This window comes from Trichechus manatus, unplaced genomic scaffold, assembly GCF_000243295.1.
Source record: "Trichechus manatus latirostris isolate Lorelei unplaced genomic scaffold, TriManLat1.0 scaffold00057, whole genome shotgun sequence".
Taxonomy (NCBI): Eukaryota; Metazoa; Chordata; class Mammalia; order Sirenia; family Trichechidae; genus Trichechus; species Trichechus manatus.
This window is the reverse complement of record NW_004443993.1, coordinates 13,512,154-13,533,991: the sequence shown is the minus strand read 5'-3', so window position 1 is coordinate 13,533,991 and position 21,838 is coordinate 13,512,154. Positions and strand designations below refer to the sequence as shown.

At 60.4% G+C, this 21,838-nt stretch overlaps 1 protein-coding gene across 1 annotated transcript in view; it reads left to right on the top strand.

Moving 5' to 3' along the window:
- DOT1L (DOT1 like histone lysine methyltransferase) overlaps window positions 1–21,838 on the top strand; it is a 59,045-nt gene that overhangs the window by 23,285 nt on the left and 13,922 nt on the right. The window contains exons 4-15 of the mRNA XM_004378498.2: window positions 729–792; window positions 1,824–2,052; window positions 4,459–4,553; window positions 5,526–5,588; window positions 8,772–8,827; window positions 12,136–12,215; window positions 17,446–17,514; window positions 18,273–18,379; window positions 18,988–19,029; window positions 20,337–20,447; window positions 20,593–20,827; window positions 21,434–21,547. Of these exons, the coding sequence (XP_004378555.1) occupies window positions 729–792; window positions 1,824–2,052; window positions 4,459–4,553; window positions 5,526–5,588; window positions 8,772–8,827; window positions 12,136–12,215; window positions 17,446–17,514; window positions 18,273–18,379; window positions 18,988–19,029; window positions 20,337–20,447; window positions 20,593–20,827; window positions 21,434–21,547 (1,265 nt within the window). The remainder of the gene's footprint in view (window positions 1–728; window positions 793–1,823; window positions 2,053–4,458; window positions 4,554–5,525; window positions 5,589–8,771; window positions 8,828–12,135; window positions 12,216–17,445; window positions 17,515–18,272; window positions 18,380–18,987; window positions 19,030–20,336; window positions 20,448–20,592; window positions 20,828–21,433; window positions 21,548–21,838) is intronic.

Sequence of the window (21,838 nt, the reverse complement as noted above, 5' to 3'; positions counted from 1 at the left end):
GTCAGGGGACAGCGTGTGAGAGCAGAGCAGGGCTGCGGGCACACACAGCTGCCGTGAGTGGTCAGGGGACAGCGTGTGAGAGCAGAGCAGGGCTGTGGGCACACACAGCTGCCGTGTCAGAGCACCCAGCCCCTCTGGGCCTCCGCATGTGCACACCCACCCAGGACAGAGTTTTTCCAGGCAGATCCGGGGTCTCAGCAGCTTTCAGCCATGAAGGCGGAAGGAAAGATGGAGAAGTTGGAGTAAAAGAAAGTGCAGAGCGCAGTTGTGCAGCTTTTTCCTCCTGAGATGTGCATGAGGCCGCCTGAGTGGAGCTGTGGGCCTCTCCGCTCACCTGGCCTGGGCCTTTGCGCTCTCAGAAGCTGAGGGCCCAGGGCCGGGGACAGCTCAGTCCTGCCGTCCTCCCTGTCCGCGCTGGGTGTTTGTGTTCATTGTCCCCGCCCCTTTCTCACCTCTGGCCTGATGGGCAGACCTCTGACCTGGGTTTTGGCCTCCGAGGCCTGAGCTGGAGGCAGCCCTGGGAGCCCTAAAGCTGTGAACACACTCCCGGCTAGGCCTGTGGCCCAAGCCCCCAGCGCCCTGGAGGCGAGCCATGTCTTCCCGTGCAGGGCGCTGGGGGCTCCTCCCTCTCCTGTGGCACCCCCCGGGGACTGGCCGTCCTGCTGTGAGCAGGCCCTGCACTGTTGTCGGTAGTGTCTGGAGTGACGCCACCTCCCCCTGCCTTTCAGCTTCGAGAGCATGCAGAGGCTCTGCGACAAGTACAACCGGGCCATCGACAGCATCCACCAGCTGGTAGGTGGCCCCGCCGTCCCTGCAGCCCGCCCCACGGTGCCAAGCCGTGATCTCTGCCAGGGCCTCAGCGGGCACGGGCCCCCAGCGGGCTGAGGTCCGGGCGTGGGGATTCTGTGGGTGACGCTGTGATGTTGGTGAGTGGTGTCTTGGGCATAGACCAGGCCCTTGTCCAGACTGTGTCCCCTGCAGACCTTCCCCAGCCCACGCTGACGGTGGGCGCTCGAGTTGGTGCAGTCAGCCCCTGCCTGTGGTGTGGCTGTGAGTGGGTGGCTGAGGGGTCCACCAGTCCCCACAGTGACGCCCTGTGGTAGGCCTGGGTGGAGGCGGGCCATCTCCCAGGGCACAGCGCGCTGTTCCGGCGGCCAGGCAGGGGCTTGAACCTCAGAGACACGGAGCAGAGGCTGTGTGTGTGGTCCTGGCTGATTGCTCCTCCAGAAGAGATTTTCAGTTTGAGGTGGCTTTTCTGAGGCCAGAGTTTCGGAGAGTGCCAGAGTCGATGAGGCTGAACAAACCTTCTGTCCCAGCTCAGGGGTCCCAGGCAGCAGGCACTCCTGCACAGTGTGGGTCGTGCCGGCAAGCCAGGGTCCTGGGGAAGCCTGGTGGGAGGATGAGATGCCTGGGTCCCCATCTGCACTCCTGAGTGTATTCCCGTGATGAGCTTGGGCTAGGAAAAGGACATGTGTAAAGTGCCTGGGCCGTGGGGGTGCAGGGAGAAGGAATTGTCCTTCACACCTTCCTGTCCCTGTCGGCAATAAAAATAGGGATATTGCGTGCACGGACGTACACGTACACGCGTATCCACGTATACACGCACACACAGTGCACGTAAACACATTCACACGTGCGCCTACACGGCCACACCCAAATATCCACACTTGCATGCAGTACAACACAAACACGCAGTACACGCACACGTGTGCGTACATTTACACAAATACATGTGCACGCACACGCACACTTTGTTCCCCAGGTGTGGGGCCCGGCTGCCGTCCTGGGCGCTGACTGGGTTTCTTGCCGCCTTTGTGCCCTAGTGGAAGGGGACCACGCAGCCCATGAAGCTGAACACGCGGCCGTGCAACGGGCTGCTGCGGCACATCCTGCAGCAGGTCTACAACCACTCGGTCACCGACCCTGAGAAGCTCAACAACTACGAGCCCTTCTCGCCTGAGGTGTATGGCGAGACCTCCTTCGACCTGGTGGCACAGATGATCGACGAGATCAAGATGACCGAGGACGACCTGTTCGTGGACCTGGGCAGCGGTGAGTGCGGCCCCCTCGTCCGACTGGAGACAGGAGGGCGCGTTGCATGTCGGCGTCACAGACTCCCAGCTGGGAGGCGGTCAGCAGGAGCAGCTGCGTCAGTCAGAGCAAGTCTCCAGGCCCCTTCTTCCTCAACTTCGGGGGCCTTCCTCTGAGGCCCAGGGCCCTGCCTTCCAGCCCCACAGCCCCTGCTGTCCACACTGCCATTTTGCCAGCCCTCACCTCCCTGCGAGTTCCCACCTCACCTGGAGATGGAAGGCAGTGCGGTCCTACGTCCCCGAGCCCACCCCAGCCTTCCCGGGGCTCCACCCCCACCTTCCTGGGGCTCCGTCCCAGCGTCAGCGCTGTCCTGCCCCTCCCCTTCCTTCCTCTCCTGCCTTTGCCCTGATTGATCGGGAGCAAGGCCTTCTGGCTCCAGCCCGAGCTCCTGTCTGCAGCCAGCCTCTTATCTGCCACGGTGGTATCCCGGACCCGGTCGCCTGCAGTGGCCTCTCACTGGCTCCCGGGTCAGCCTCTCCCCACCTCCAGCCAGCCGCCAGGCGCGGCCTGCAGTGAGAAGGCCATTCCCCTTCACCGTAGAAGGAGGCCCGCCCTGCCGGTTCCCTTGGCCCCTGCGCGCCGCCCTCAGCTGGGCTTGCTCCCACGTACTGTCCGGGATCACCGACCAGCACCCCAGTGACATTCTCTGCCCCTCTTCTTCTGCCTTGTTCTTCCATGTCGCGCTGACCACCCGGCAAGCTGTTGGTCTCTTGATTATCTGAGGGTCCTCTCCACCGTAGCGGACACTCCCAGGCAGGAAGGGCAGCCTCGCCTGTCGGGGTCATGACTCTGTCGTCAGCTCTGATGTCGGGCCTGGTAGCTAGGCCTGAGAGAAACCTTTATGGGGCGAGGAAACCCGTGCTGCTGGGTCCCGGAGCCCTCACGGGGAGGAAACCCGTGCTGCTGGGTCCCGGCGCCCTCACGGGGGAGGGAGCCCGTGCTGCTGGGTCCCGGAGCCCCATGGGGAGGAAACCCGTGCTGCTGGGTCCTGGAGCCCGCACAGGGGAGGGAGCCCATGCTGCTGGGTCCTGGAAGTGTGGGGTTGTGTGTGAGGCCTGCCGGCAGGTGTCATATTTATCTTGAGAGGTCAGGGCACGGTGCTCCCCTGTAGCGCCTTTGCCGTCCCGTCCCCAGGCTTCCCTGTGACAAGCCTCGTGCCGACGGCTGGAGGGTGCGGCCTTGAGCAGGTGCTGTGTCGACATGGGACCTGGACCCCTTGAGACGGGAACGGCGAGGACCTCGTTGGTGACGTCCTCGCTTGCTCCCAGCCCCTTTCAGTGCACAGTTTGTGGATCAGCAGGAACGCGCCTGAACCATGTCCATCCGTTTGTGGTGGTGCTGTTCTATAAGGGCCCCCCAACACGGCGCCGGCCCTGCTGGGCTGCAGCTAGGAACGGCACGGCCTCCCTGCGCAAACACCACAGCGTTGGTGGCGAGTCGGCAGATAGTCCAGAAGAGTCCAGAGGCTAGTCCTCGCTAAAACTAGCTGACGACAGGACCTGGCTCTCGTGCCCCCGCCTCCCGCGTTCCGCCCTGCTCCCCTGGCACTTAGCTCGGGCTTCTCGCTGTGGGTGGGCCTGGGCACTCACCTCCCCGCTGGTACACATTCCGCCCGTTAGGATGAGTCCATCTTACTGCGGATGGAAACCAGGGGCTCCCGACACAGCACCTGAAACATTGTGGCCATGGGAGAAGCCTCCCAGACACATGTCACTACAGAGCTTCCAGGGATGTCTAAATGCTGGCGACTCCGGCTCTTGCTGTGGCCGCAGACGGCCTGGCTGTGTGGGTGTGTGGTTTGGGGTCCTGACTTGCTGGCGCGTGGCACCGACGCCAGAAAGTGATGGGTGTCGGAGAGCCGGGTATGGCCTGCCGCGGTTTTTCCCGCGACCTCTGCAATCCCGGACCAAGCCTCAGTCAGACTCCCATCTCTGAAAAACTTTATGAAGAGATTTCAGGTTGGAGGTGCTGCGGCCCCATGGTGGTGTTCTGGGGTTCCCCGTGGGTGTGGGCGCCGCCGCAGTGATCCAGGAGCGCGGAGGTGATCTGGAGGTCCGGGGTTGGTGGAACCTCTCCAAGGCGCTCGTGTTGGTACCTTATAGCAAACACCTCACTGGACCTTGGACTGAAAATGGGTTCCCTTTACGGGCATCCAAGGTGACGAGATGTCATGGAGGTGGATGTCCCCTGCCGTGGCCCGGGTGCTTGGTGACGGTGGAGTGGCCACGTGGAGTGCAAGAGTGTGGCCTCTGCCTATGGACTACAGCAGCCCCACTCATCGCGAGTCCCACCCTCCTGGCCGCCTGTCCCCGTCACCTCCGAGCCCGGGCCCCATCTGTCTGACAGTGTCTCTCTTTCTGCCTCAAGGAGTGGGCCAGGTTGTGCTCCAGGTGGCTGCAGCCACCAACTGCAAACATCACTACGGCGTGGAGAAAGCTGACATCCCAGCCAAGTACGCGGAGGTGAGTGACTGGGGGCAGATGGTCGTGGGGTGGGGGCACTGCCGCGCCTGGGGCCTGGACGGTTGGGGCCCCTCAGGTGGTCTGTGGCAGAGGGAGTACTTGTATCCTCGCTGCCCTGGGGCCTGCACTGCGGGTGGGGCCTTGCTGCGGGCGGGGCCTGTGCTGTGCGGCCCATGGGCCCTGGCTGTAGCAGGCCTCCGCGTGGGAACAGCACGGGCAACTTCGGTAGATGGGTCGTGGGTAGACGAGCCTTTAGACACCTCCTGGTCTTCCTGTGGCCATATGGCTCCACTGTCATTAAAGGGCAGAGTAAGTGGGGACAACAGGCAACCCAGCAAGTCTGGACTGCAGGGAGTGGCAGTAATTCCCACCCAGAATCAGGTCTGCTGTGAAGGGCTGGGACGTGGGGCCCTCCTGGGGCCAGCAACCTTGGCTGCTGTGTCATGGGACCTCAGGCGTCCCTCCTAGGTGTAGGCACAGCCCCGTGCAGGCCCTTCATCTCGCTCTCCATGGGACGGTGAGTGAGCGTGACCTGGCCGCCCCTGTGGCCTGGGAGCACCGATTGGCCCTCCCTCGCCCTCCCGTGCTGTGACTCGTGGTTTTTGGGGAACCGCTGTGCGTAATCCGGCCTTGGCCGGCGCCCTGCTCGCCAGCGCCTGCCCGGGCTGTGGTCAGCAGGGTGTGGGGAGAGGCGTGCGTGAGCGGTGTCCCCCTGCCCCCATTCAGGTGATCAGGTTTCATGGTCCAGATGCCCTGTGGACTGTAGGTGCCTGGAGCACTGGGAGTCCCGTGAGGCCTGTGACGACTCCCACTCGTGCGTTGCTCTGGGCGTGTCTCAAAGAAAGTGGTTACGCCGGGGTTGGGAGAGCCGGGGCCCCTGTGGGATCCTGCTGGGCACAGTGGGCAGGGTAGACGTGGAGCAGCCCAGAACGTCCTGGTGAGGAGGCCCCTGGTGGTGTCTTTTCCTTCCAGACGATGGACAGAGAATTCAGGAAGTGGATGAAATGGTATGGAAAAAAGCATGCCGGATACACAGTGAGTGCCTCCTCTGTGCTCTGTGGCCCTGACGCTGCGGGCAGCCCCTCTGTGTCTCTGTCTCTCTGACCACCGTTCATCTCTGTCTCGGTGGAAACCGTGGCCTTTTCTCTGCGTGGTTTCCTTCTTGCTCTCCTCGGGGCGTCTGAGTACGGATTCGTCCCTCAGGGTTCCTCTCGCGTGGCTGTGAAAGCTGGCCCGTGGGAGCCTGCGTTTTGCCCCTTTCCCATCCTTCTCCAGCTTCGCGTTTCCTGGGGGCCTGCTTATCCCTGCCGTCCAACACGGCTCTCCCGTCCTGCATTCCCGGCAGCCACGAGTGAGCGTTCCCGGTGCTCCTCGACCTTGTCCGCATTTGATGGTGTCAGGCTTTGGAGTTCAGCCATCTAGTAGGGGTGTAGTGGCGTCTTGTCATGGTTTGCGGGTTCCAGTGTGGTATGACACTGAGCCTTTCTTCACCTATCCGTCTTCTTTGGTGAGGGGCCTCTTCAGATCTTTTGCCCATTTTCAAGTTGGGTTATTTGTTTTCTTGCTGGGTTTTAAGCGTTCTTTGCATATTTTGAGTACAAGTCCTTTGTTCTTGCAAATGTTTTCTCTCGCTGGGCTGTGACAATCGTGGCATCTCAGTCGGCTGGGCCGCCGTGTGGGAACGGCTTCCACTGTCTGCGTAGTTCAGGGCGCGCACTGTTCACGGTTCCAGTAGAAGGCCTTGGAGATGGGCTGTCTGGCCGCAGGTTCCGACAGGGCTCGGTGCTTGTCTCAGACACCTGTCTGACCACTAGTCCTCCTTCAGGCGAGTTCTTCTGGAAAGTGTCTGTCGCCTGATTTTTCACACCCATTTCCGCGGAACATGGGTCCTGGTGTTTGGAAAGACCCCAGCAGCATCCCTTGGCTTTGACGTGGTGCCCGGCTGGCACCTCAGAGTGCTGCCTCCTGTCACTTGGTAAGTGAGGAGGGGAAATGAGCAGGAGCCCAAGACAGCCGGGCGACCTTCCCAGGTTCGGAGCTGCCTGCCGGCCAGGACCCCCATCAGCACCTCTGCCCTGCGGAGGCCTGACATGCAGCCCCTCCGAGCCGGCGTCTCTGGGCCATGCACACCCAGCCTCTGTGCCTGCTCCCTAACCGCAGCCGCGTCCTTCCCGGCCTGTGTCTGACTCCAGCCCCATGGACACCCGCGCTGCCCTGGCCTCCGTCCACGTGCCCGTCCCGACCCGGGACCTTCCTCGGTGGAGCTGTCTCTTTCTCAGGCGCTGGGCGCCCCCTTGAGGATAGGAATTGGGCCAGGGATCGGCATCTAGGGTGCAGGGGCCTTGGCGGCCTCCCCCTCAGCCTTCCCCACCACCACTCTGCCTTCCTGTCACTGACCAGGGTGTGGGTGGCCCGCTGTGTGTTGGCGTGTGAGGGGTGACAGTAGCCATGGGCTGGAAGGCTGCGCCCTCCTGAGGAACCTGCCCGTCCTCCTTGTGGGAAGAGCTCTGGGGTGGCTGGACTGGCAGTGCTCGGGGGCCTCTTCTGTAGCCCCCCGCTCTGTGCACAGGACAGAAGGGGGCTCACGGCCACCTTGCGCTACCTGAGGCAGACGTGGGTCTCTCCCAACGGCATCTCCAGGCTCTCTGCCAGGCCTCAGGGACATTTCAAGTCACCTTTTTATGGTGTCATCTTCCTTGAATTACGTGAGTTAATTTGTACGATGATGCGTTTTTTTAAAAAATAGTAACAGCTTTGTTGATGTATAATTTACCTGTCATGTTTTACTTATTTAAAGTGTATAATTTGGTGTTTTTAGTATGTTCAGAGTTGTATAACTATTATCTCTATCTAGTTCTAGAAATTCTCATCACTCTGAAAGAGAACCCTGCAGCCACCAGCAGTCACTCCCTACCCGCTCCCTCAGCCCCAGGCGACCACAGGTCCACTTCTTGTCTCTGTGGACTTGCCTGTCTGGACATTTCCCGTCGGTGGGATCAGACATGGCATGGTCTCCTGTGTCTGGCTTCTGTCACTGGGCATCACGTTTTCCAGGTTCATCCACGTCGTAGGTGGATCTGTGCTTCGTTCCTCCGTGTGGGAGAGTAACGTTCCCCCGTGTGGACGGACCACACTGTGTCTGTCACCTGTTGGTGGTCATCTGGGTGTGTGTCCACCTCTGACCCCTTCTTTGTGCTGCTGTGAACACACACATGCAGGTTTCCATTTCTCTTGGGTGTCTGCCGGGGAGTAGAGATGACAGTCGTTTTAAAGAATGATAAAACCAGATTCTTCACAGCTTCAGACGATTGTGTCCGTAAGGCCTGCCTTGTGTTTGACCACCTTCGGCCTTGAGGAGGCAGGTGGATGTTGGTCTGTTCACGAAAGTAGCCGTGGGTGCCAGTTTGTGTTGCACGCAAGTCGGACTCCAGGTCAGAGGTCCCAGGAGCAGGCTGACAGCGCGTGTCGGTGTTGGAAACACAGAGCCCTCCCCTCCCCGAGTGCAGTGTTGTCGTTGGCGGGAAGGGCAGCCTCGAGTGGCTCATGATGGCGGCTTCTTGCCCTCCGACCCCTCGCAGTGTACGCGCACACCCCAGCACCATGGAGCTCCCTGAAGTCCGTGCCCTGGAATTCTCCGCGGGAGCCGTTCCTAACTCGTGCCTGTCCTAAAAACCTGGCTATTTTATCAGTCCTCTGTGCCAGGGGAGGGGGACAGACAGGGCAGGACCTGAAGGTGCCTAGCTGGGCTGGGGATGATGGTGCCCAGGGCATTCTGCGGCCCTGGGTGAGGGGGCCCTCTGCAGTGGCCTCTGGTACTCACCGTGGGTGCAGCCTCCGCTTTTGAGCTGTCGAAAGGTGTGGACGTAGTGCTGTGACAGCACCGAGGTGTGTCCTCGTGGGGCAAGCCGCTGTCCACTTAGCTGTGCTCCGTTCTCAGCCCTCCCTCGGGCCTGACACGGCCCTGTCCTCCTCGACCCTGCGCTCGGCCTTCCAGCCTGGCTCTGGACTGCAGACCCTCGTGCCTCTCGTTGGGCCTGTCGTGGGGGCCCTGTGCTATCTCTGGTCACCCCCCTTCTCCCCGAGCCATCTCTGCCTCACCTCGGGGTCTTATGCCCCCACTGTGGGGACTCTGCGCATTTCACCTTTCTTCATGGGCTGGACAGCGCCCCGTGAGACCTGGGTGGTAGATAAACCCTGTCGGTGTTTTCTTTCTTTCAGCTGGAAAGAGGCGATTTCCTCTCAGAAGAGTGGCGTGAGCGGATTGCGAACACGAGGTACGGCCGGGCAGAGGCCCCTGGGCTGTGTGGTGTCCTCAGGCCTGCTGGGGATAGGCAGGGGTGGCCCACTGCCTGGGAAGGCACCCGGAGCCCGGTGAGCGGCCACTGTGGGCAGTCCAAGGGCCGGCGGGGCCTCACTGTCACCGCCGCGCGGGCCGGGTCCAGCTGCCCCATCAGGTGGGACTCTTCCCGAGGGCCGGGGTGGTGGCCAAGGTGCAGTCAGGTGACGTCCCCACGGTCAAGAGAGCAGACATGACACGGCTAGGAGAGGCTGGAGCAAGGCATCTCATTCTGCTTGCCACGGTCCTTATGCCCCCTTGGGCCCCGCAGACCTGCTGTCCCCTGCTGGCTCATCCCCGGGACACTCACTCCCGGGAAGTGTCCCCTGCTGGCTTATTCCCGGGCTCAGCACACAATGCTTGCTGGGGTGTCGCCCTGGTGCTAGTTCTCTTTCTGTCTGGCTTGGCCTCCTCCCCCAGGCTGGGTTCAGGGGCATCCTTGTTCTTGGTGTCACCTTGGCACTGGCCTGGTGTGATGGGGCACTTGGTCATGCATACCCACCACCCCTGCCCGGTGCTGCCCTAGGCATCTGAGCCTGCTCTGTGCTCACTCTGCCCTCCCGTGTCAGGACAGCCAGCTGTCACCCTCGACCCCCGGGCTGCCTGTGGCCTCCACATCATGCTGCTCGAGAAGCTGTGTCCCCAGGTCCTAGGATAGTCAGCACTGTCGGAGACATGGCTGGAGTGCTGTGTCTCGGGAACTCGTGCGGTCTGAGGGGGTCCGTGGGGGCTGTGCCAGTGTCCGGGGGCCACCGTGACAAAGTGCCACACACTGGGGGCTTAGAACAGCAGCCATTCATTCCCTCATGGTTCTGGCGGCCAGGAGTCTGGATGCAAGGTGTCACCGGGGCCATGCTTCCTCCGGGGGCTCGAGGGGAGGGTCCTTCCTTGTCTCTCCCGGCTTCTGTGGCCGCATCACCGCTCTCTCTGCCTCCGCCTTCACGTGGCCGTTTTCCTGCTGTGTCTTTGCGTCCCTTCTCTTTTACATGACACCACTCAGCTCGGACAAGGACCCCCTACTCCAGGGTGATCTCATCGTAACTAATGACATGTGCAAAGACCCTGTTTCCAAACAGAGACCAGAAGTAGGACATCAGCATATCTTTGGGGGGCACAGTTCAGCCCATCAGGGTGCTTGGTCAGGCGAGTGGTAGGAAGTGTTGTGAGCTGTGAGGCTCTCGTGCGACCCCCGTGTTCCGGGCGGTGCTGCGTGTTTGGGGTCTGTCCCTGTTGCGGTGCGGCTGGGCTTGCGGGGCTGGGTCGCACAGCTGCAGCTTGGTCCTGTCGTGTTCCCACCCCCCTTCCTTCTGCTCTTGCTCATTACTCGCTGCCTTGTCCCCCCACCCTCTGTACGGGGACACCCAGAAAATAGAGGCTTCTCTTTCATACAAGCCTTTCCTTCTCTGCTGTGAGGGTCCTTTACATTTGGGGCCCCCACAGCCTGGTCCTCCACCCTCCTTCGCGCCTTACCTGGGGCCAGTGCTGAGGGTCGGCCCGCCATTCCTGGGGCGTTCGTCCTCCGTGGTCACCGTGAGCATAGTAGTGCCTGGACGCAGCTCCCCCCCGACCAGCGTCCTGCTGGTGGCGTCCGCTGTGGGTGCCCCCCGCCCGCTCCCTTGTTCTCACCGGGTCGGCGGTGGCTGTCCTCGCGCCAGTCGGTTTTTGGTGTCCTCGTCTCTGAGGTGCGGGGGGGCTTTTGGAGGCAGATGGTTGTCTCACCCAGCCAGTCCCCAAGGCCCTTTCCTGGCCCGGGCCTCCTCACACCCTGTCACCTCGAACCACCAGGCTCTTGGATGCCGGTTCCCAGCCCGGCTGCAGAGCAGGCGCTGGTCTTGCCGCTGGCCCAGGGCAGCCGGGACACCTGCGGGAGGACGGCAGGCCTGGGAACCCCGCGGCTGGCCACCGCTGCTCATGTTACCTTGTCCACTCACCTCCCCGGTCAGTGCGCTGGCCCGTGACGTCCACGAGGCCTGCCTTCTCGTACGGCGGGAGGGGAGAGTCCGCTCTGTGTGTCTGTCCGTGACGTTCGTATTCGGAACAGTCCTCTGTTCCCTTGTGCTTCCCGGCTCCGCCTCATTCTCCGTCTCGCCCGGTCGGGCTGCTGGTGCGTGTGACCGGCCTCTTTCATTTCGGAACCAGCCACACGGGGATCCGCGTGGGCTCCTGTGTTCTCTGTGCGTGTGAAAGCGGAGGACGACCTTGTGTCCGTGATTTGAAGACACGCAGTGGAGTTAGAGCTGTGTCTCCGTCTGGAGAGAGGCCACGTCCGTGTTAACTTTGGAAAAGGCTCCTTGCTGTCGGGTTTGCAGGCTCACCCATCCCGTAGATGTTTGTAGACTTCAGGCGTTCAGAGCGCGTCCCTCTGTGTCCGTGATAGCCGGCACCTTCCGGGCGAGCCGGGGGCTGGGAGGAGCAGAGACAGCAGCAGTGGGGGGTGGAGTCCCCGAGCTCTGGGGCGAGAGCACAACCGTGCCCCACCTGCTCGTCACCTCCGGCAGGTTCCGCAGACCCAGGGTTCCTTAGCTTGCTGGGTGCCGGGCAGCAGGTGAGGATGCGGGAAGAGCCGAGTGGCTGCTTCCGGAGAAGAACACTCCCCCTAGTCCCCTGGGCCCCATGCAGAGCCATCCACCAGGGCCCCCTTGACTGTGGCAGCCTAGACCAGCTCTTGAGGTCGCACTGGCTTTGAAACTTTGGGGCTCCCTCCAGTGGGGCCCCCAGACACAGGCGGGTGGGCAGGTGGGCATGTCCCTCGACATGCCCTGGGGGTGCTCCCATGGCCTCAGAGTAGGGGTGACAGCGAGGCCTCTCTGATGCTCCTTGGGCTGCTACCAGCGTCCCAGCCCTGGGATGGCCTCCTCACACTTCACTACGCCTTGGGGCACAGCAGGCAGGCGTGGGCATCCAAGGGTGGTGGGTGACATCGATCAGCAGGCGGGGAGGGGTTGGGCCACATGCCAGGTGGCGGCTCCTCCCAGGTGGCCAGCAGCCCAAAGGTCCAAGAAATTTCTGGAATATTGTGTGTTGGCAACAGAGTGAGGAAACTCCTTGGAGCCCCCTCTGGACCTGGGTGGGCCTGGGATCTGCCTGTGGTCTGCAGGGTTAGTGAGGGGTGAGAGCGGTGGGCAGGCAGGTGGGCCTGAGTCCCGGGGCATGGGTCAGCGAGCCTGCAGGCCGCTGTGTGCACTGGGACTTTAGGCAGGTCGAGGCGGATACTTCACTTTACTCAACTGGAATATTGTTTTGCAGTGTTATATTTGTGAATAACTTTGCCTTTGGTCCTGAGGTGGATCACCAGCTGAAGGAACGATTTGCAAACATGAAGGAAGGTAAGGTATCCCTTCTTAACCCTCGGCCTGTGGGAGCTGTGAGCAGACAGCCTCCCTGAGTGCTAGTCGTGTGGGCTCTGTGTGTGGGCTTGGTGCTGACCGCAGATACTGCGCTCCTTTCCACAGTGTTGACCTCTGTTGGCTTAGCCCCCGGCTGAAACGCGCCATCGGGGTTGGTTATGTGTGTTGTGACACTTCCTGTCATCTGAGGGGGCAGCATGGTGTCCCCTGGTGCCTCCAAGTGCTGTGTCTGGGAGCGTATAGCCTGCTCAGGCCGGAGGTCAAAGGCTCACAGTGTGCCTGGAAGTATAGGGTGTTTCCCTGGGTGAGGGGCCCTGGCCGGGCGCCCGACCTCCCTCCATTACTGTCAGCCGTCCACCACCTCCAGGGCCCTTAGCCTGGTCTTGTGGCCAAGTACGAGGGAGTTATTGATAAATGCACAGGACAGGCAGTTAAATTTGAATTTTGGATAGTGAATAACTCTAGTAGAAGTATGTCTTTACTCACACTAAGCGACTGTTCATTGTTTCCTGAAGTTCACATTTACCTGGGTGTTAACTGTTTTACTTGGTGGACCACAGATGGGGCATTTGGGGACACTGGGGTCCTCCAGGAAGGCTCCTTTTGCCTTGTCCTGGGCTTTCCCCCATCACCTGAGTGTCACCAGCTTGTCAGTGCCTGTCCTGTCCCTCTCCTCCTTCACCTCACTCTCCCTTCTTCCTCAGCAGCAAGGAGGTGCCCAGGCCAGGTCTTGTTGGACATGGTGAGGGGGTGTCTTGACTTTGCGAGTCTCGGTTCAGCCAGAAATCCTTTCTCCAAATTAATGAGGAAGTTCTAGATTGTGGCTTGAAAGCTGTGGTGGTCATCGTTGGGTCTGGAAAGGTGTTTATTCCCTTAGGAATTGGCTCAGTGATTTAGTCAGGCTTTGCTTTCCCTCTGCTCACAAGAACCTCTTGATTGGGAGCTAGTTCGGCCCTCTCGTGGAGTGGGAGTCCTCCTTCTCCTGGTATCTGCATGAACTTGCAGGGGGAAGTTGAAGTCTTGACAGTCCCGCAGTAGAAGGTGACAAAGACAGGAAAGCCGGTAGCAGTCAGGCAAGTGCTGTCCTCCTTGGAGCGTCTTGCTCCCCTCTTTGGCCACACCGAGCCTGTGTGAGCCTTTTCTTTCAAGACTGTGGCTTTTCTAGTCTCGGGTAGGACCTTATCTTGACTGCCAGTGTCTCCTGCCCGGCCCAGGTGCCGAGCCCCAGAAGAGCCATCCAGGAGGAGGGCCGTTTTACCCCCCGAGCCTGCGTGTGCACACGCCTCCTAACCGTGGACACGAGGGAGGGCAGGAGGGCCTTGGTCTCAGCAGCCCCAGGACAGGCTCACGCCACGCCCAGAGGCTGGACGCCTCTCCTGGAACCAGACGGCAGGCGCCACGTGTCTCCTCGCCCACTCAGAATGTCAGGCAGGCAGGATGCCCGGTCCTAGAACCTTCCAGATAGACGGGAGTCAGCTAGGTGCATCCCAGCACCAGCCGAGGTGTGTAATGGCTGGTGGGTCCCACAGTGTGTCAGACGCTGACCCTCAGAGTGTACAGGAGAGGAGCCGTGTGGTCCAGGAGAGGGAAGCCGTCTGCAGCAGTGGGATCAGGGAGTTGGTTCTGTGAGGCCGGGACCTGCTCAGAGCAGGGTGGTGCTGGGACCGCGCCCCGAGCCCAGGTGGGAAGGCTCTTCTTCCCCAGTTTGTTTTCTGTGAGCCCAGCCTTGAGCCTGAGACACAGGTGGGTAGATGGCAGGTGCAGAGACAGGAGCTCTGCAAACAAAGGGTGGGAGTAGCCGAGAGACCCCGGCTCTCCCCCCGTGAACCCAGCTCAGTGAGGTCATGACAAGGAGAGGCCTTTCTCCCCTCTCCCTTCCTCTCCTGCTGTCCCTGCTTGTTTCCTTCTTTCAGACGACTTAAAGCACAAGGAGAATGCTGTAGTGACCAGATGTGATGACTGTGTCGTCAGAGTCCCCACGGGGGTCACCACAGCCTCATCAGGGTGGGAGCAGGGTGGTCTCTGCAGGGGTGTCCCGCAGAGGAGAGCCCCCATGGGCATGGTCTGCATCTGCAGGGAGAGCCTGACTTCCTCCTTCCTTCTCGAGTCTCACACCTATTTCCTCTGTTTTCTTAACGAGCAGGAGGAGTCAAATTCTTTGGCTCTGCAGTTTTTCCTATGTTCTATAAGTTGTGGTGAAGTCTGTGTAACAAAGCACGGGACATCTCAGCTGTTTTCACGCGCGCGATACAGTGAGGTGAATTATGTCCACCACGCTGCGCCACCATCACCTCTAACTGAAGCTCAGTGTTCCCTAAGCAGGGCTCCCCCAGTAACCAGGGATGAACTCTTCTCCCCTCCATTTTCACCTTAGGGAGAGAGGTTAGTCATTGTTCGTGTGATGCAGACGCTCAGAACAGCTGACTGCCTTGGTTGAGGCCGGCTGGCGCCACAGGACGAGGCTGTTCTGCCGCCCAGACCTTGGTCACTGCTCTGTGTTAGTCCAGGAGCATAGCACTGAGTCCACTCTTTGGAGTTCAAATATTCTGGCCAAATTCCCTGCTCACAGTGTATCAGCCGCCCCTCAACACTCAGATGCAGTGTTTGTCAGGGCCTCTGGGTCACCACGTGGGGCCAGAGCTGCCCGCGCTCCTCATTAGAGCCGGAACACGTGTCTGTGTGTGTGCCCGTGTTTATGCATGTTTGCGTGTGTCTGAGTGCTGCTCTGTGTGCTCACGTGTGTGTCTGAGTGTGTCTCCGTGTGTCTTTGTGTATCTGTCGTGTGTATGTCTGAGTACGTGTGTGTCTGTGTCAGTGTGTCTCTCTGTATGTCTGAGAGTATGTATGAGTGTATGTGTCTGAGTGTGTCTGTGTGTGTGTATGTGTGAGTGAGTGGCAGGGGGCCTGTTCCTGAGTCACTCTGAAGCAGAAGCCGCAGACACGGTGATCCTTCCATCGAGGCCCAGGGCATCTCCTCCTCCCCCTGAGAACCAGGACAGTGATTCCCACCGCCCTCCAGTCTCCTCAATGAACGCCTGGCCGGCGGTCCTCATCCCCTCTCCTGGCTGTTTCTTCCTGACCTTTCTGGTCCTGGAGTTGTCCGTCTGCCCTTTTTATGATGCTCGTTAGGACTGTCCAGGCCAGGTGTCTCGTGGACTTCTGCGTACTCTTATTTCTTCCTCGGGTGCTGTTGGGTGTCTCCTTGCCCCCTGGCCTGGAGGATCAGTCAGTCAGGGCAGGCACGCAGGAAGTGCAGCGCCGAGGCTGAGCCCCAGGGGGTGCGGCGGCCTGCGGCCTCTGTGCAGTGGGTGGGTGGCGTGTGGTCACGTTGCTCGCTGGCTCCTGTGGTGGCCTAGCCTCGGGAGTCCCCAAACACAGTGCTCTTGTGAGCACCTGCGATGCTGCTGGGCTCAGCTGTCGGATCGGGGGTCGCAGGACTCGCTTTCCTTGTCACCCTGTTTCTTCTGTACTTACCAGCTGGTGTCCTGTGAAGGCCCCCCCCCCCACCGCCACCCCCATCACTGAGCGTTGCTGCAGCTCACGGGCCGTGTTGTTGATTGCATGACTGGTGGCTGCACTGTCTCTCTTGGGTGTGTGGTGTTCACTGTACAGCGGCCGTCACTGTTACTCTCTGCTGCTCGCACCATCCCCACCCGCCTCTGAGACCCACCCTGTGAGGCTGGGACAAGAGGCCCCAGCCCCGAAACCAGCCGCTTCTCTGGGCCTCTGAATGGAGAGGAGACTTAGGGACCAAGACTTGGGTGCTAGGTGCTCATTGCTACCAGGGTGTCATTGCGTCTAGATAGTGTCTGCAGAGGGACTCGGACCAGGGTGGGGACGTGTGCTGTGTGTGTACAAGTCTGTGTGTGCGTGATATACTTCTTGTATACCGTTCACATGTGTACGTGTGTCCCATGTATGTGTACGTGTGTGAGGTACATGTGTGTGTACATGTGTGTGCGTACATGTGTGTGCTCTGTACGTGTATGAGTATGTCTGCATGTGTGTACTGCATATGTGTGTGCACCGTACATGTGTTGGAATGGATTCATTGGACTCTGCCAATTTCTCATTATTGCCCGTTTTGATTTTTTGTAGTTGGTTCTGCTTACGCTGAGAAATTTGGTTGCTAAAAGTATTGGTGTGTTTTCTTCTGTGATTCTCCCCGTGTACACATAAAGGACTTCATGGTCACGTTTCCCTGTGTGCACATAAAGGACTTCATGCTCACGTTTCCCTGTGTGCGCATAAAGCAGTAGTCTCCTAACTGTCACGTGGAGGAGAGCCAGCAGTGAGCGCGCCGGGCAGCCTGAGGCTCCCGTGTGGTCCGCGTCGTCCTGGGGACAGCGCGCGGGAAGGCTCCTGTGGGTGACTTGAAATCCTTGTTCTCGGTGTCGCTGTTACCAGTTTGGTGCACAGTGAGGTTTTCTTCCTGTTCATCTGTGGCTCTGGGGTTTGCTGTTTTAGCTCTCAGATTTAATTGTGGTTGTAGATCTGTGAAACATTTCCGTTGTACAGAGACAGGTGTGGGGTCCACTCCTCGCCCCCCCGCCCCCTCATCGCCCACAGCCATTTGGGGCGCCGTTTCTCGTGCCCTTGGTTTGTCCTCATAGTGGGGGTTGTCTGTTTTGTTTTTGAACCGCTGCGCACTGGCCTGCCCCTTCGCCATTTCTTGGTAACTTGGAGTCATGCCCAACGCAGCACCCTGCCTCCTTCCCTGCCTGCCTGTGTCTCCCTCCATGTGCCCATGTCCAGGGGTCACATTCCTGGTCACTGGGCTGTCCCACCCTCGCCCAGGGTGGTGGGACAGGTCTGCGCGGGACCAGACTGGATCCTGAGAGAGGGGCTGTGGGTCAGGAGGAGATTCTGTTTGCAGGAGCCGACTGGACCGTGGAAGCCTCCCGCAGTCCAGCTTTCACCCATCGGAAAACGGGCCAGGCCCAGCCTTGCGCTGCTGAGACCTTGCCCCGCTCAGCGTCATCTCTTCTTCCTTCCTAACTCCTCTTGCTTTGACTGTCACTGCTTTTCAGCTGTGTGTGCGTGTCTGTGTGTGCGTGTCTGTGTGTGCGTGCGTGCACGTGTGCGTGTCTGTGTGTGCGTGCGTGTCTGTGTGTGCGTGCGTGTCTGTGTGCGTGTGTGCACGTGTGCGTGTCTGTGTGTGCGTGCTTATTCTCCCCAGTAATGGCAGTGATCAGTGTTTGTGTTGCAGGCGGCAGAATCGTGTCCTCGAAACCTTTTGCACCTCTGAACTTCAGAATAAACAGTAGAAACTTGAGCGGTAAGAGACTCACGTCGTTACGTTGTTCGTGTGTAACTGTAATCTGATAACCATGAAGGTGGAGGGGTGTCCCCCTTGGTACTGCTGACGTGGGGGCTGGATCTTTCTCTGGGGTGGGGCTGTCCTGTGCACTCTAGGGTGTTGAGCAGCAGCCCCGGCCTCCACCCACTCTCAGCCTCTAGCATCCCCCCAGTCATGACAACCAAGAATGTCTCCAGACATCACCCAGTGTTCCCTGGGGGCAGAGGCGTCCCGGGTGAGGACCAGCTCTCAGAGAAGTATATATGGAAGTGAGCCGTGTTCTGTAGATTTAAGCTGGATAGGCCTGAGGCCCTGGGCATCGGCCACGTGGGAGGTGGCCCCGCATTTAAGCGCCTGCTGTGTCTAACATGGGGGGCCGGCAGGCGGTGGCTGTGTTGTCTGGGCGACGTGTGTCCGCGACCTTCAGGGTCCCACGGAGCTCATGGCAGCGTGGCACTGCACGCCCTGCGGTCACCTGCTTTAGTCGGGGGCTTGGCACGCTCTGGTCATGCTCTGCGTTCTCCTCAGATCCTGTTCGGTCATTTTAGAGGTGGTTCAGGCAGGCTTGTCTGCCATCTCGCTCTGACAAGACCTTCCAGGTTGGGGGCCCCTGCCGAGCATCACTCATCCTCTGTGCACCCTCATCCGACAGGGTCCCCTGCCCTGGCGACCCAGGCGGCCTGTGGCGTGGCGAGGAGCAAGGTTGGCAGCCAGGCCCTCTCCTCTTTTGTGTGCAGATATCGGCACCATCATGCGTGTCGTGGAGCTGTCGCCCCTGAAGGGCTCAGTCTCGTGGACGGGGAAGCCGGTCTCCTACTACCTGCACACTATCGACCGAACCATAGTGAGTGCCGCGCCTGCCTGCGCCTCCCTCGCTGCCCGGTCTCTGCGGTCCTGGGGGGGGGCATGGCCCGGGGGGCCCACGGCCAGGCTCTGTTCTCACTGCCACCACGTGCACACCCACACATACACGCGTGCACGCCTCGTGTGGGTGAGCCACGAGGCCCCAGAAGTGGGCCCTCCTGAGCGGTGCTGCAGGGTCTTCTGTCCTCGGGTGAGACGTCCCTCAGGTAACCTAGTGGCTGCTGTGTCTCTTCCCGCCCTCCGTTCTGTGGGTCACCCTCAGAGAAGGTGACCCTTGTCATGAGCACGCATCCCTGTGCTGAAGCGCATTTCCTCGTGGGCTCCTCCTTCCAGAAGCGAAGTCACATTCTGGTGTCACGTGCCACCCGAGCCTGTGTGGGCTGAGGGCGCCGGGCTGGCTGTAGCTGTGTTTGGCGGCTGAGGCAGGGATGACGGGCCGGCCTGGGTGGGGGCAGGCTGTGCACGTGTGGCCGCGGCGTGGGACAGCCTCCTGACACTGTCCCAGGGGTCCTCGGTTTTATCTGGGGCATTGCTTTTGTTCTTACAGATTTGGGTCTGACTTCTCGTAACTTGTTTTTTCTTTTTTAGCTTGAAAACTATTTTTCTAGTCTGAAAAATCCAAAACTCAGGGTAAGTTTGTGTCTGTTGTGATTTAATAGCATGGATGGAGCTTACAGAGGGGCTGGTGGAGTGAGGCAGGGGGCAGGGGGGTGTCCCGCAGATCCGCAAGTCGGGGTCCGTGAGCAGGTGCCCTTCCCCGTCGCCCCGTCCTCGGCTCTGAGAACAGAGGCTTCACCTCACCTTTAACAGATCCTGTTGGGCCATCCTTCTTGTGAATGAAGCTGGAGGGGTGCGTCGCGGTGCTGGGGAATGAGGAGGAGTGTGTGTGTGTGGGAACGAGAGTGTGAGATTTGGCACATGGTACCTGAGGACACGTCTGAGGAGCTGTGTCTGCATCAGCCAAGACGAACTGGAATGTTCTGTGCCTTCTGTGTGTGTGGAGGCTGGGCACCACTAGGCTTTGCTGTCCAGCACCTCCGATGGGCTCCCTCGCCCCATGGGGCCCTGCCCGCACCCCCAGTGGAAGGTGGGCCAGCTCCGTTGTCCCGGTGCTGTGTCTGCCTGGTGCTGCCTCGCCCAGGCTCACGGATGCCTGTTTGTCTGCAGAGCTGAGAGGGCACCCGTCTGAGTGCTCTTTCTCTTTGGAGATGGAGCCAGCTGTCAGGCGTGAAGGGGCCTCCTGGAGGGGCTGCCCAACTGCCGCGGCATTTCTAGACAAGAGGCTGGGCCCGGGAGTGGGGCGGGGGATGGCTCAGCTCCACCTCCCCACGGGGTCGGCAGCACTGGCCTCAGAGCCAGCGTGAGGTGTCTGTGTGTGTGCGTACAAGGTGTCTGTGGGCACAGGTGTTTGTGTGTGTGTGTACAAGGTGTGTGCACAGGTGTCTGCACAGGTGTCTGTGTACAAGGTGTTTGTACAGGTGTCTGTGTGTGTACAAGGTGTCTGTGTGCACAGGTGTCTGTGTGTACAGGTGTCTGCACAGGTGTCTGTGTGTGTACCAGGTGTCTGTGTACCAAGTGTCAGTGTGCACAGGTGTCTGTGTGTGTACAACGTGTCTGTGTGCACAGGTGTCTGTGTGTGTACAACGTGTCTGTGTGCACAGGTGTCTGTGTGTGTACAAGGTGTCTGTGCACAGGTGTCTGTGTGCGTTTGGATAAGGTGTCTGCACAGGTGTCTGTGTGTGTACAAGGTGTCTGTGGGCACAGGTGTGCACGTGACTGCTGGGGGCCTGGCTGCGTGTGCAGCTTCCTCACCTGTGCAGTGGGAGAAGGATTTGAAACGAGGCTGTTCTCCTGGACCAAGGCCACAGACCTGTCTCCAGCGTGTGTCCCCCTCGACACTTCACTTTCTGGGTTCTCATCTGACGTTTCCTTTTTAGGAGGAACAAGAGGCAGCTAGGCGCCGGCAGCAACGGGAGAACAAGAGCAACACAACCACTCCAACCAAGGTCCAGGAGAGCAAGGCGGCAGTCCCCGCGGACACCCCCGTGGTAACGCACCCCAGGCCCCGCTTCTCCTGTCAGGTCCCAGCTGCCCTGAAGTCCTTCCGCGCAGGGCGTGTCGGTCAGCGCAGGGAGGGCTGGGGGGTGGGGGTGGGCCACAAGGCTCTGACTGCCCCCACCCCGTACCTGCCAGGACTCTGGTGCTGAGGATGAGAAAGCCGGGGCCACCACTGTCAAAAAGCCATCCCCCTCCAAAGCCCGCAAGAAGAAGCTGAACAAGAAGGGACGGAAGATGGCTGGCCGGAAGCGTGGGCGCCCCAAGAAAATGAGCACTGCAAACCCCGAGCGCAGACCCAAGAAGAGCCAAACCGCACTGGACCTCCTGCACACGCAGACCGTGCCCCAGACTGCCCCGTCCTCGCCTCAGGGTGCGCGGGCCCCGGGGCGCTGGGGGGCTCGTTGAGCTGACTGTCAGGGAGCCAGGCTCTGGGCCTGGGGAGGGGCCCCATCTGCCGCCTCACTTCCCGGGGTCTCACTGTCTTGTCGGGGGCCGTGTCTCGCCGGCTCAGGGTCCTGCCGTCTGCAAAACCTTGGCCCGTTTGCTAGAGCAGAGAGGGTGGCGTGAGGCCCAGGCGGCTTTCTCAGAGCTAAGCCAGATCTGGTCTTCGGGGTTAACGGGCTTCGCTTCAGTACTGCCGAGACGTGGCTTTGGGTAATTTTTAGAAGTGCTGGGGTCCCTGGGTGGCGCGCTCTACTAGCTGGAAGATTGGTGGTTTGAACCCACCAGACACACCTTGGAAGAAGGGCCTGGCGTTCTGCTTCTGGAAGGTCCCAGCCTTGCAAGTCCTGTTGGGCACAGTTGTGCTGTGTACGCGTGAGGTCACCAGAAGTCAGTTCCTCAGTGGCCACCAACAGGAGCAGAAGTGCTGAGCCTGGCCTTTGAAACCCGGGGACTCAGGTCGGGAGACCCTGGGGCGCTTCTGGGGTGCGGACGTGCTGCTGACGTGCCTGCCTGGTGTTCTCTCCCTGCACAGATGTGTACAAGTCACCTCACAGCCCGTTCTACCAGCTACCTCCGGCCGTGCAGCGGCACGCGTCCAGCCCGCTGCTGGCGGCGCCCACCCCTCCCGCGCTACAGAAGCTGCTAGGTGAGTGCCCTTGACCCCCGGCTGGGCTCCAGCGGCTGGGCGGGAGGGCAGTCCGCAGGGCGCCTCCGGCTGGGTGCAAAGTCATGGAGCAGCTCCGCCTCATGGGGCCTGGCCGAGGGTCTGCAAAGCCCACAGGCTCCCCTGTGGGAGGCTCGGCCCCTGCACGAGTGGACAGGGTGGGGCAGGCACTGGCACCAATGATATGGGAGGACACCAAGGGCCCTCCAGGCCCCTGCAGACACGCTACTCCCTTTACCCCTCTCTCTGCTTAATCTCGGTTTGATGTTTTTT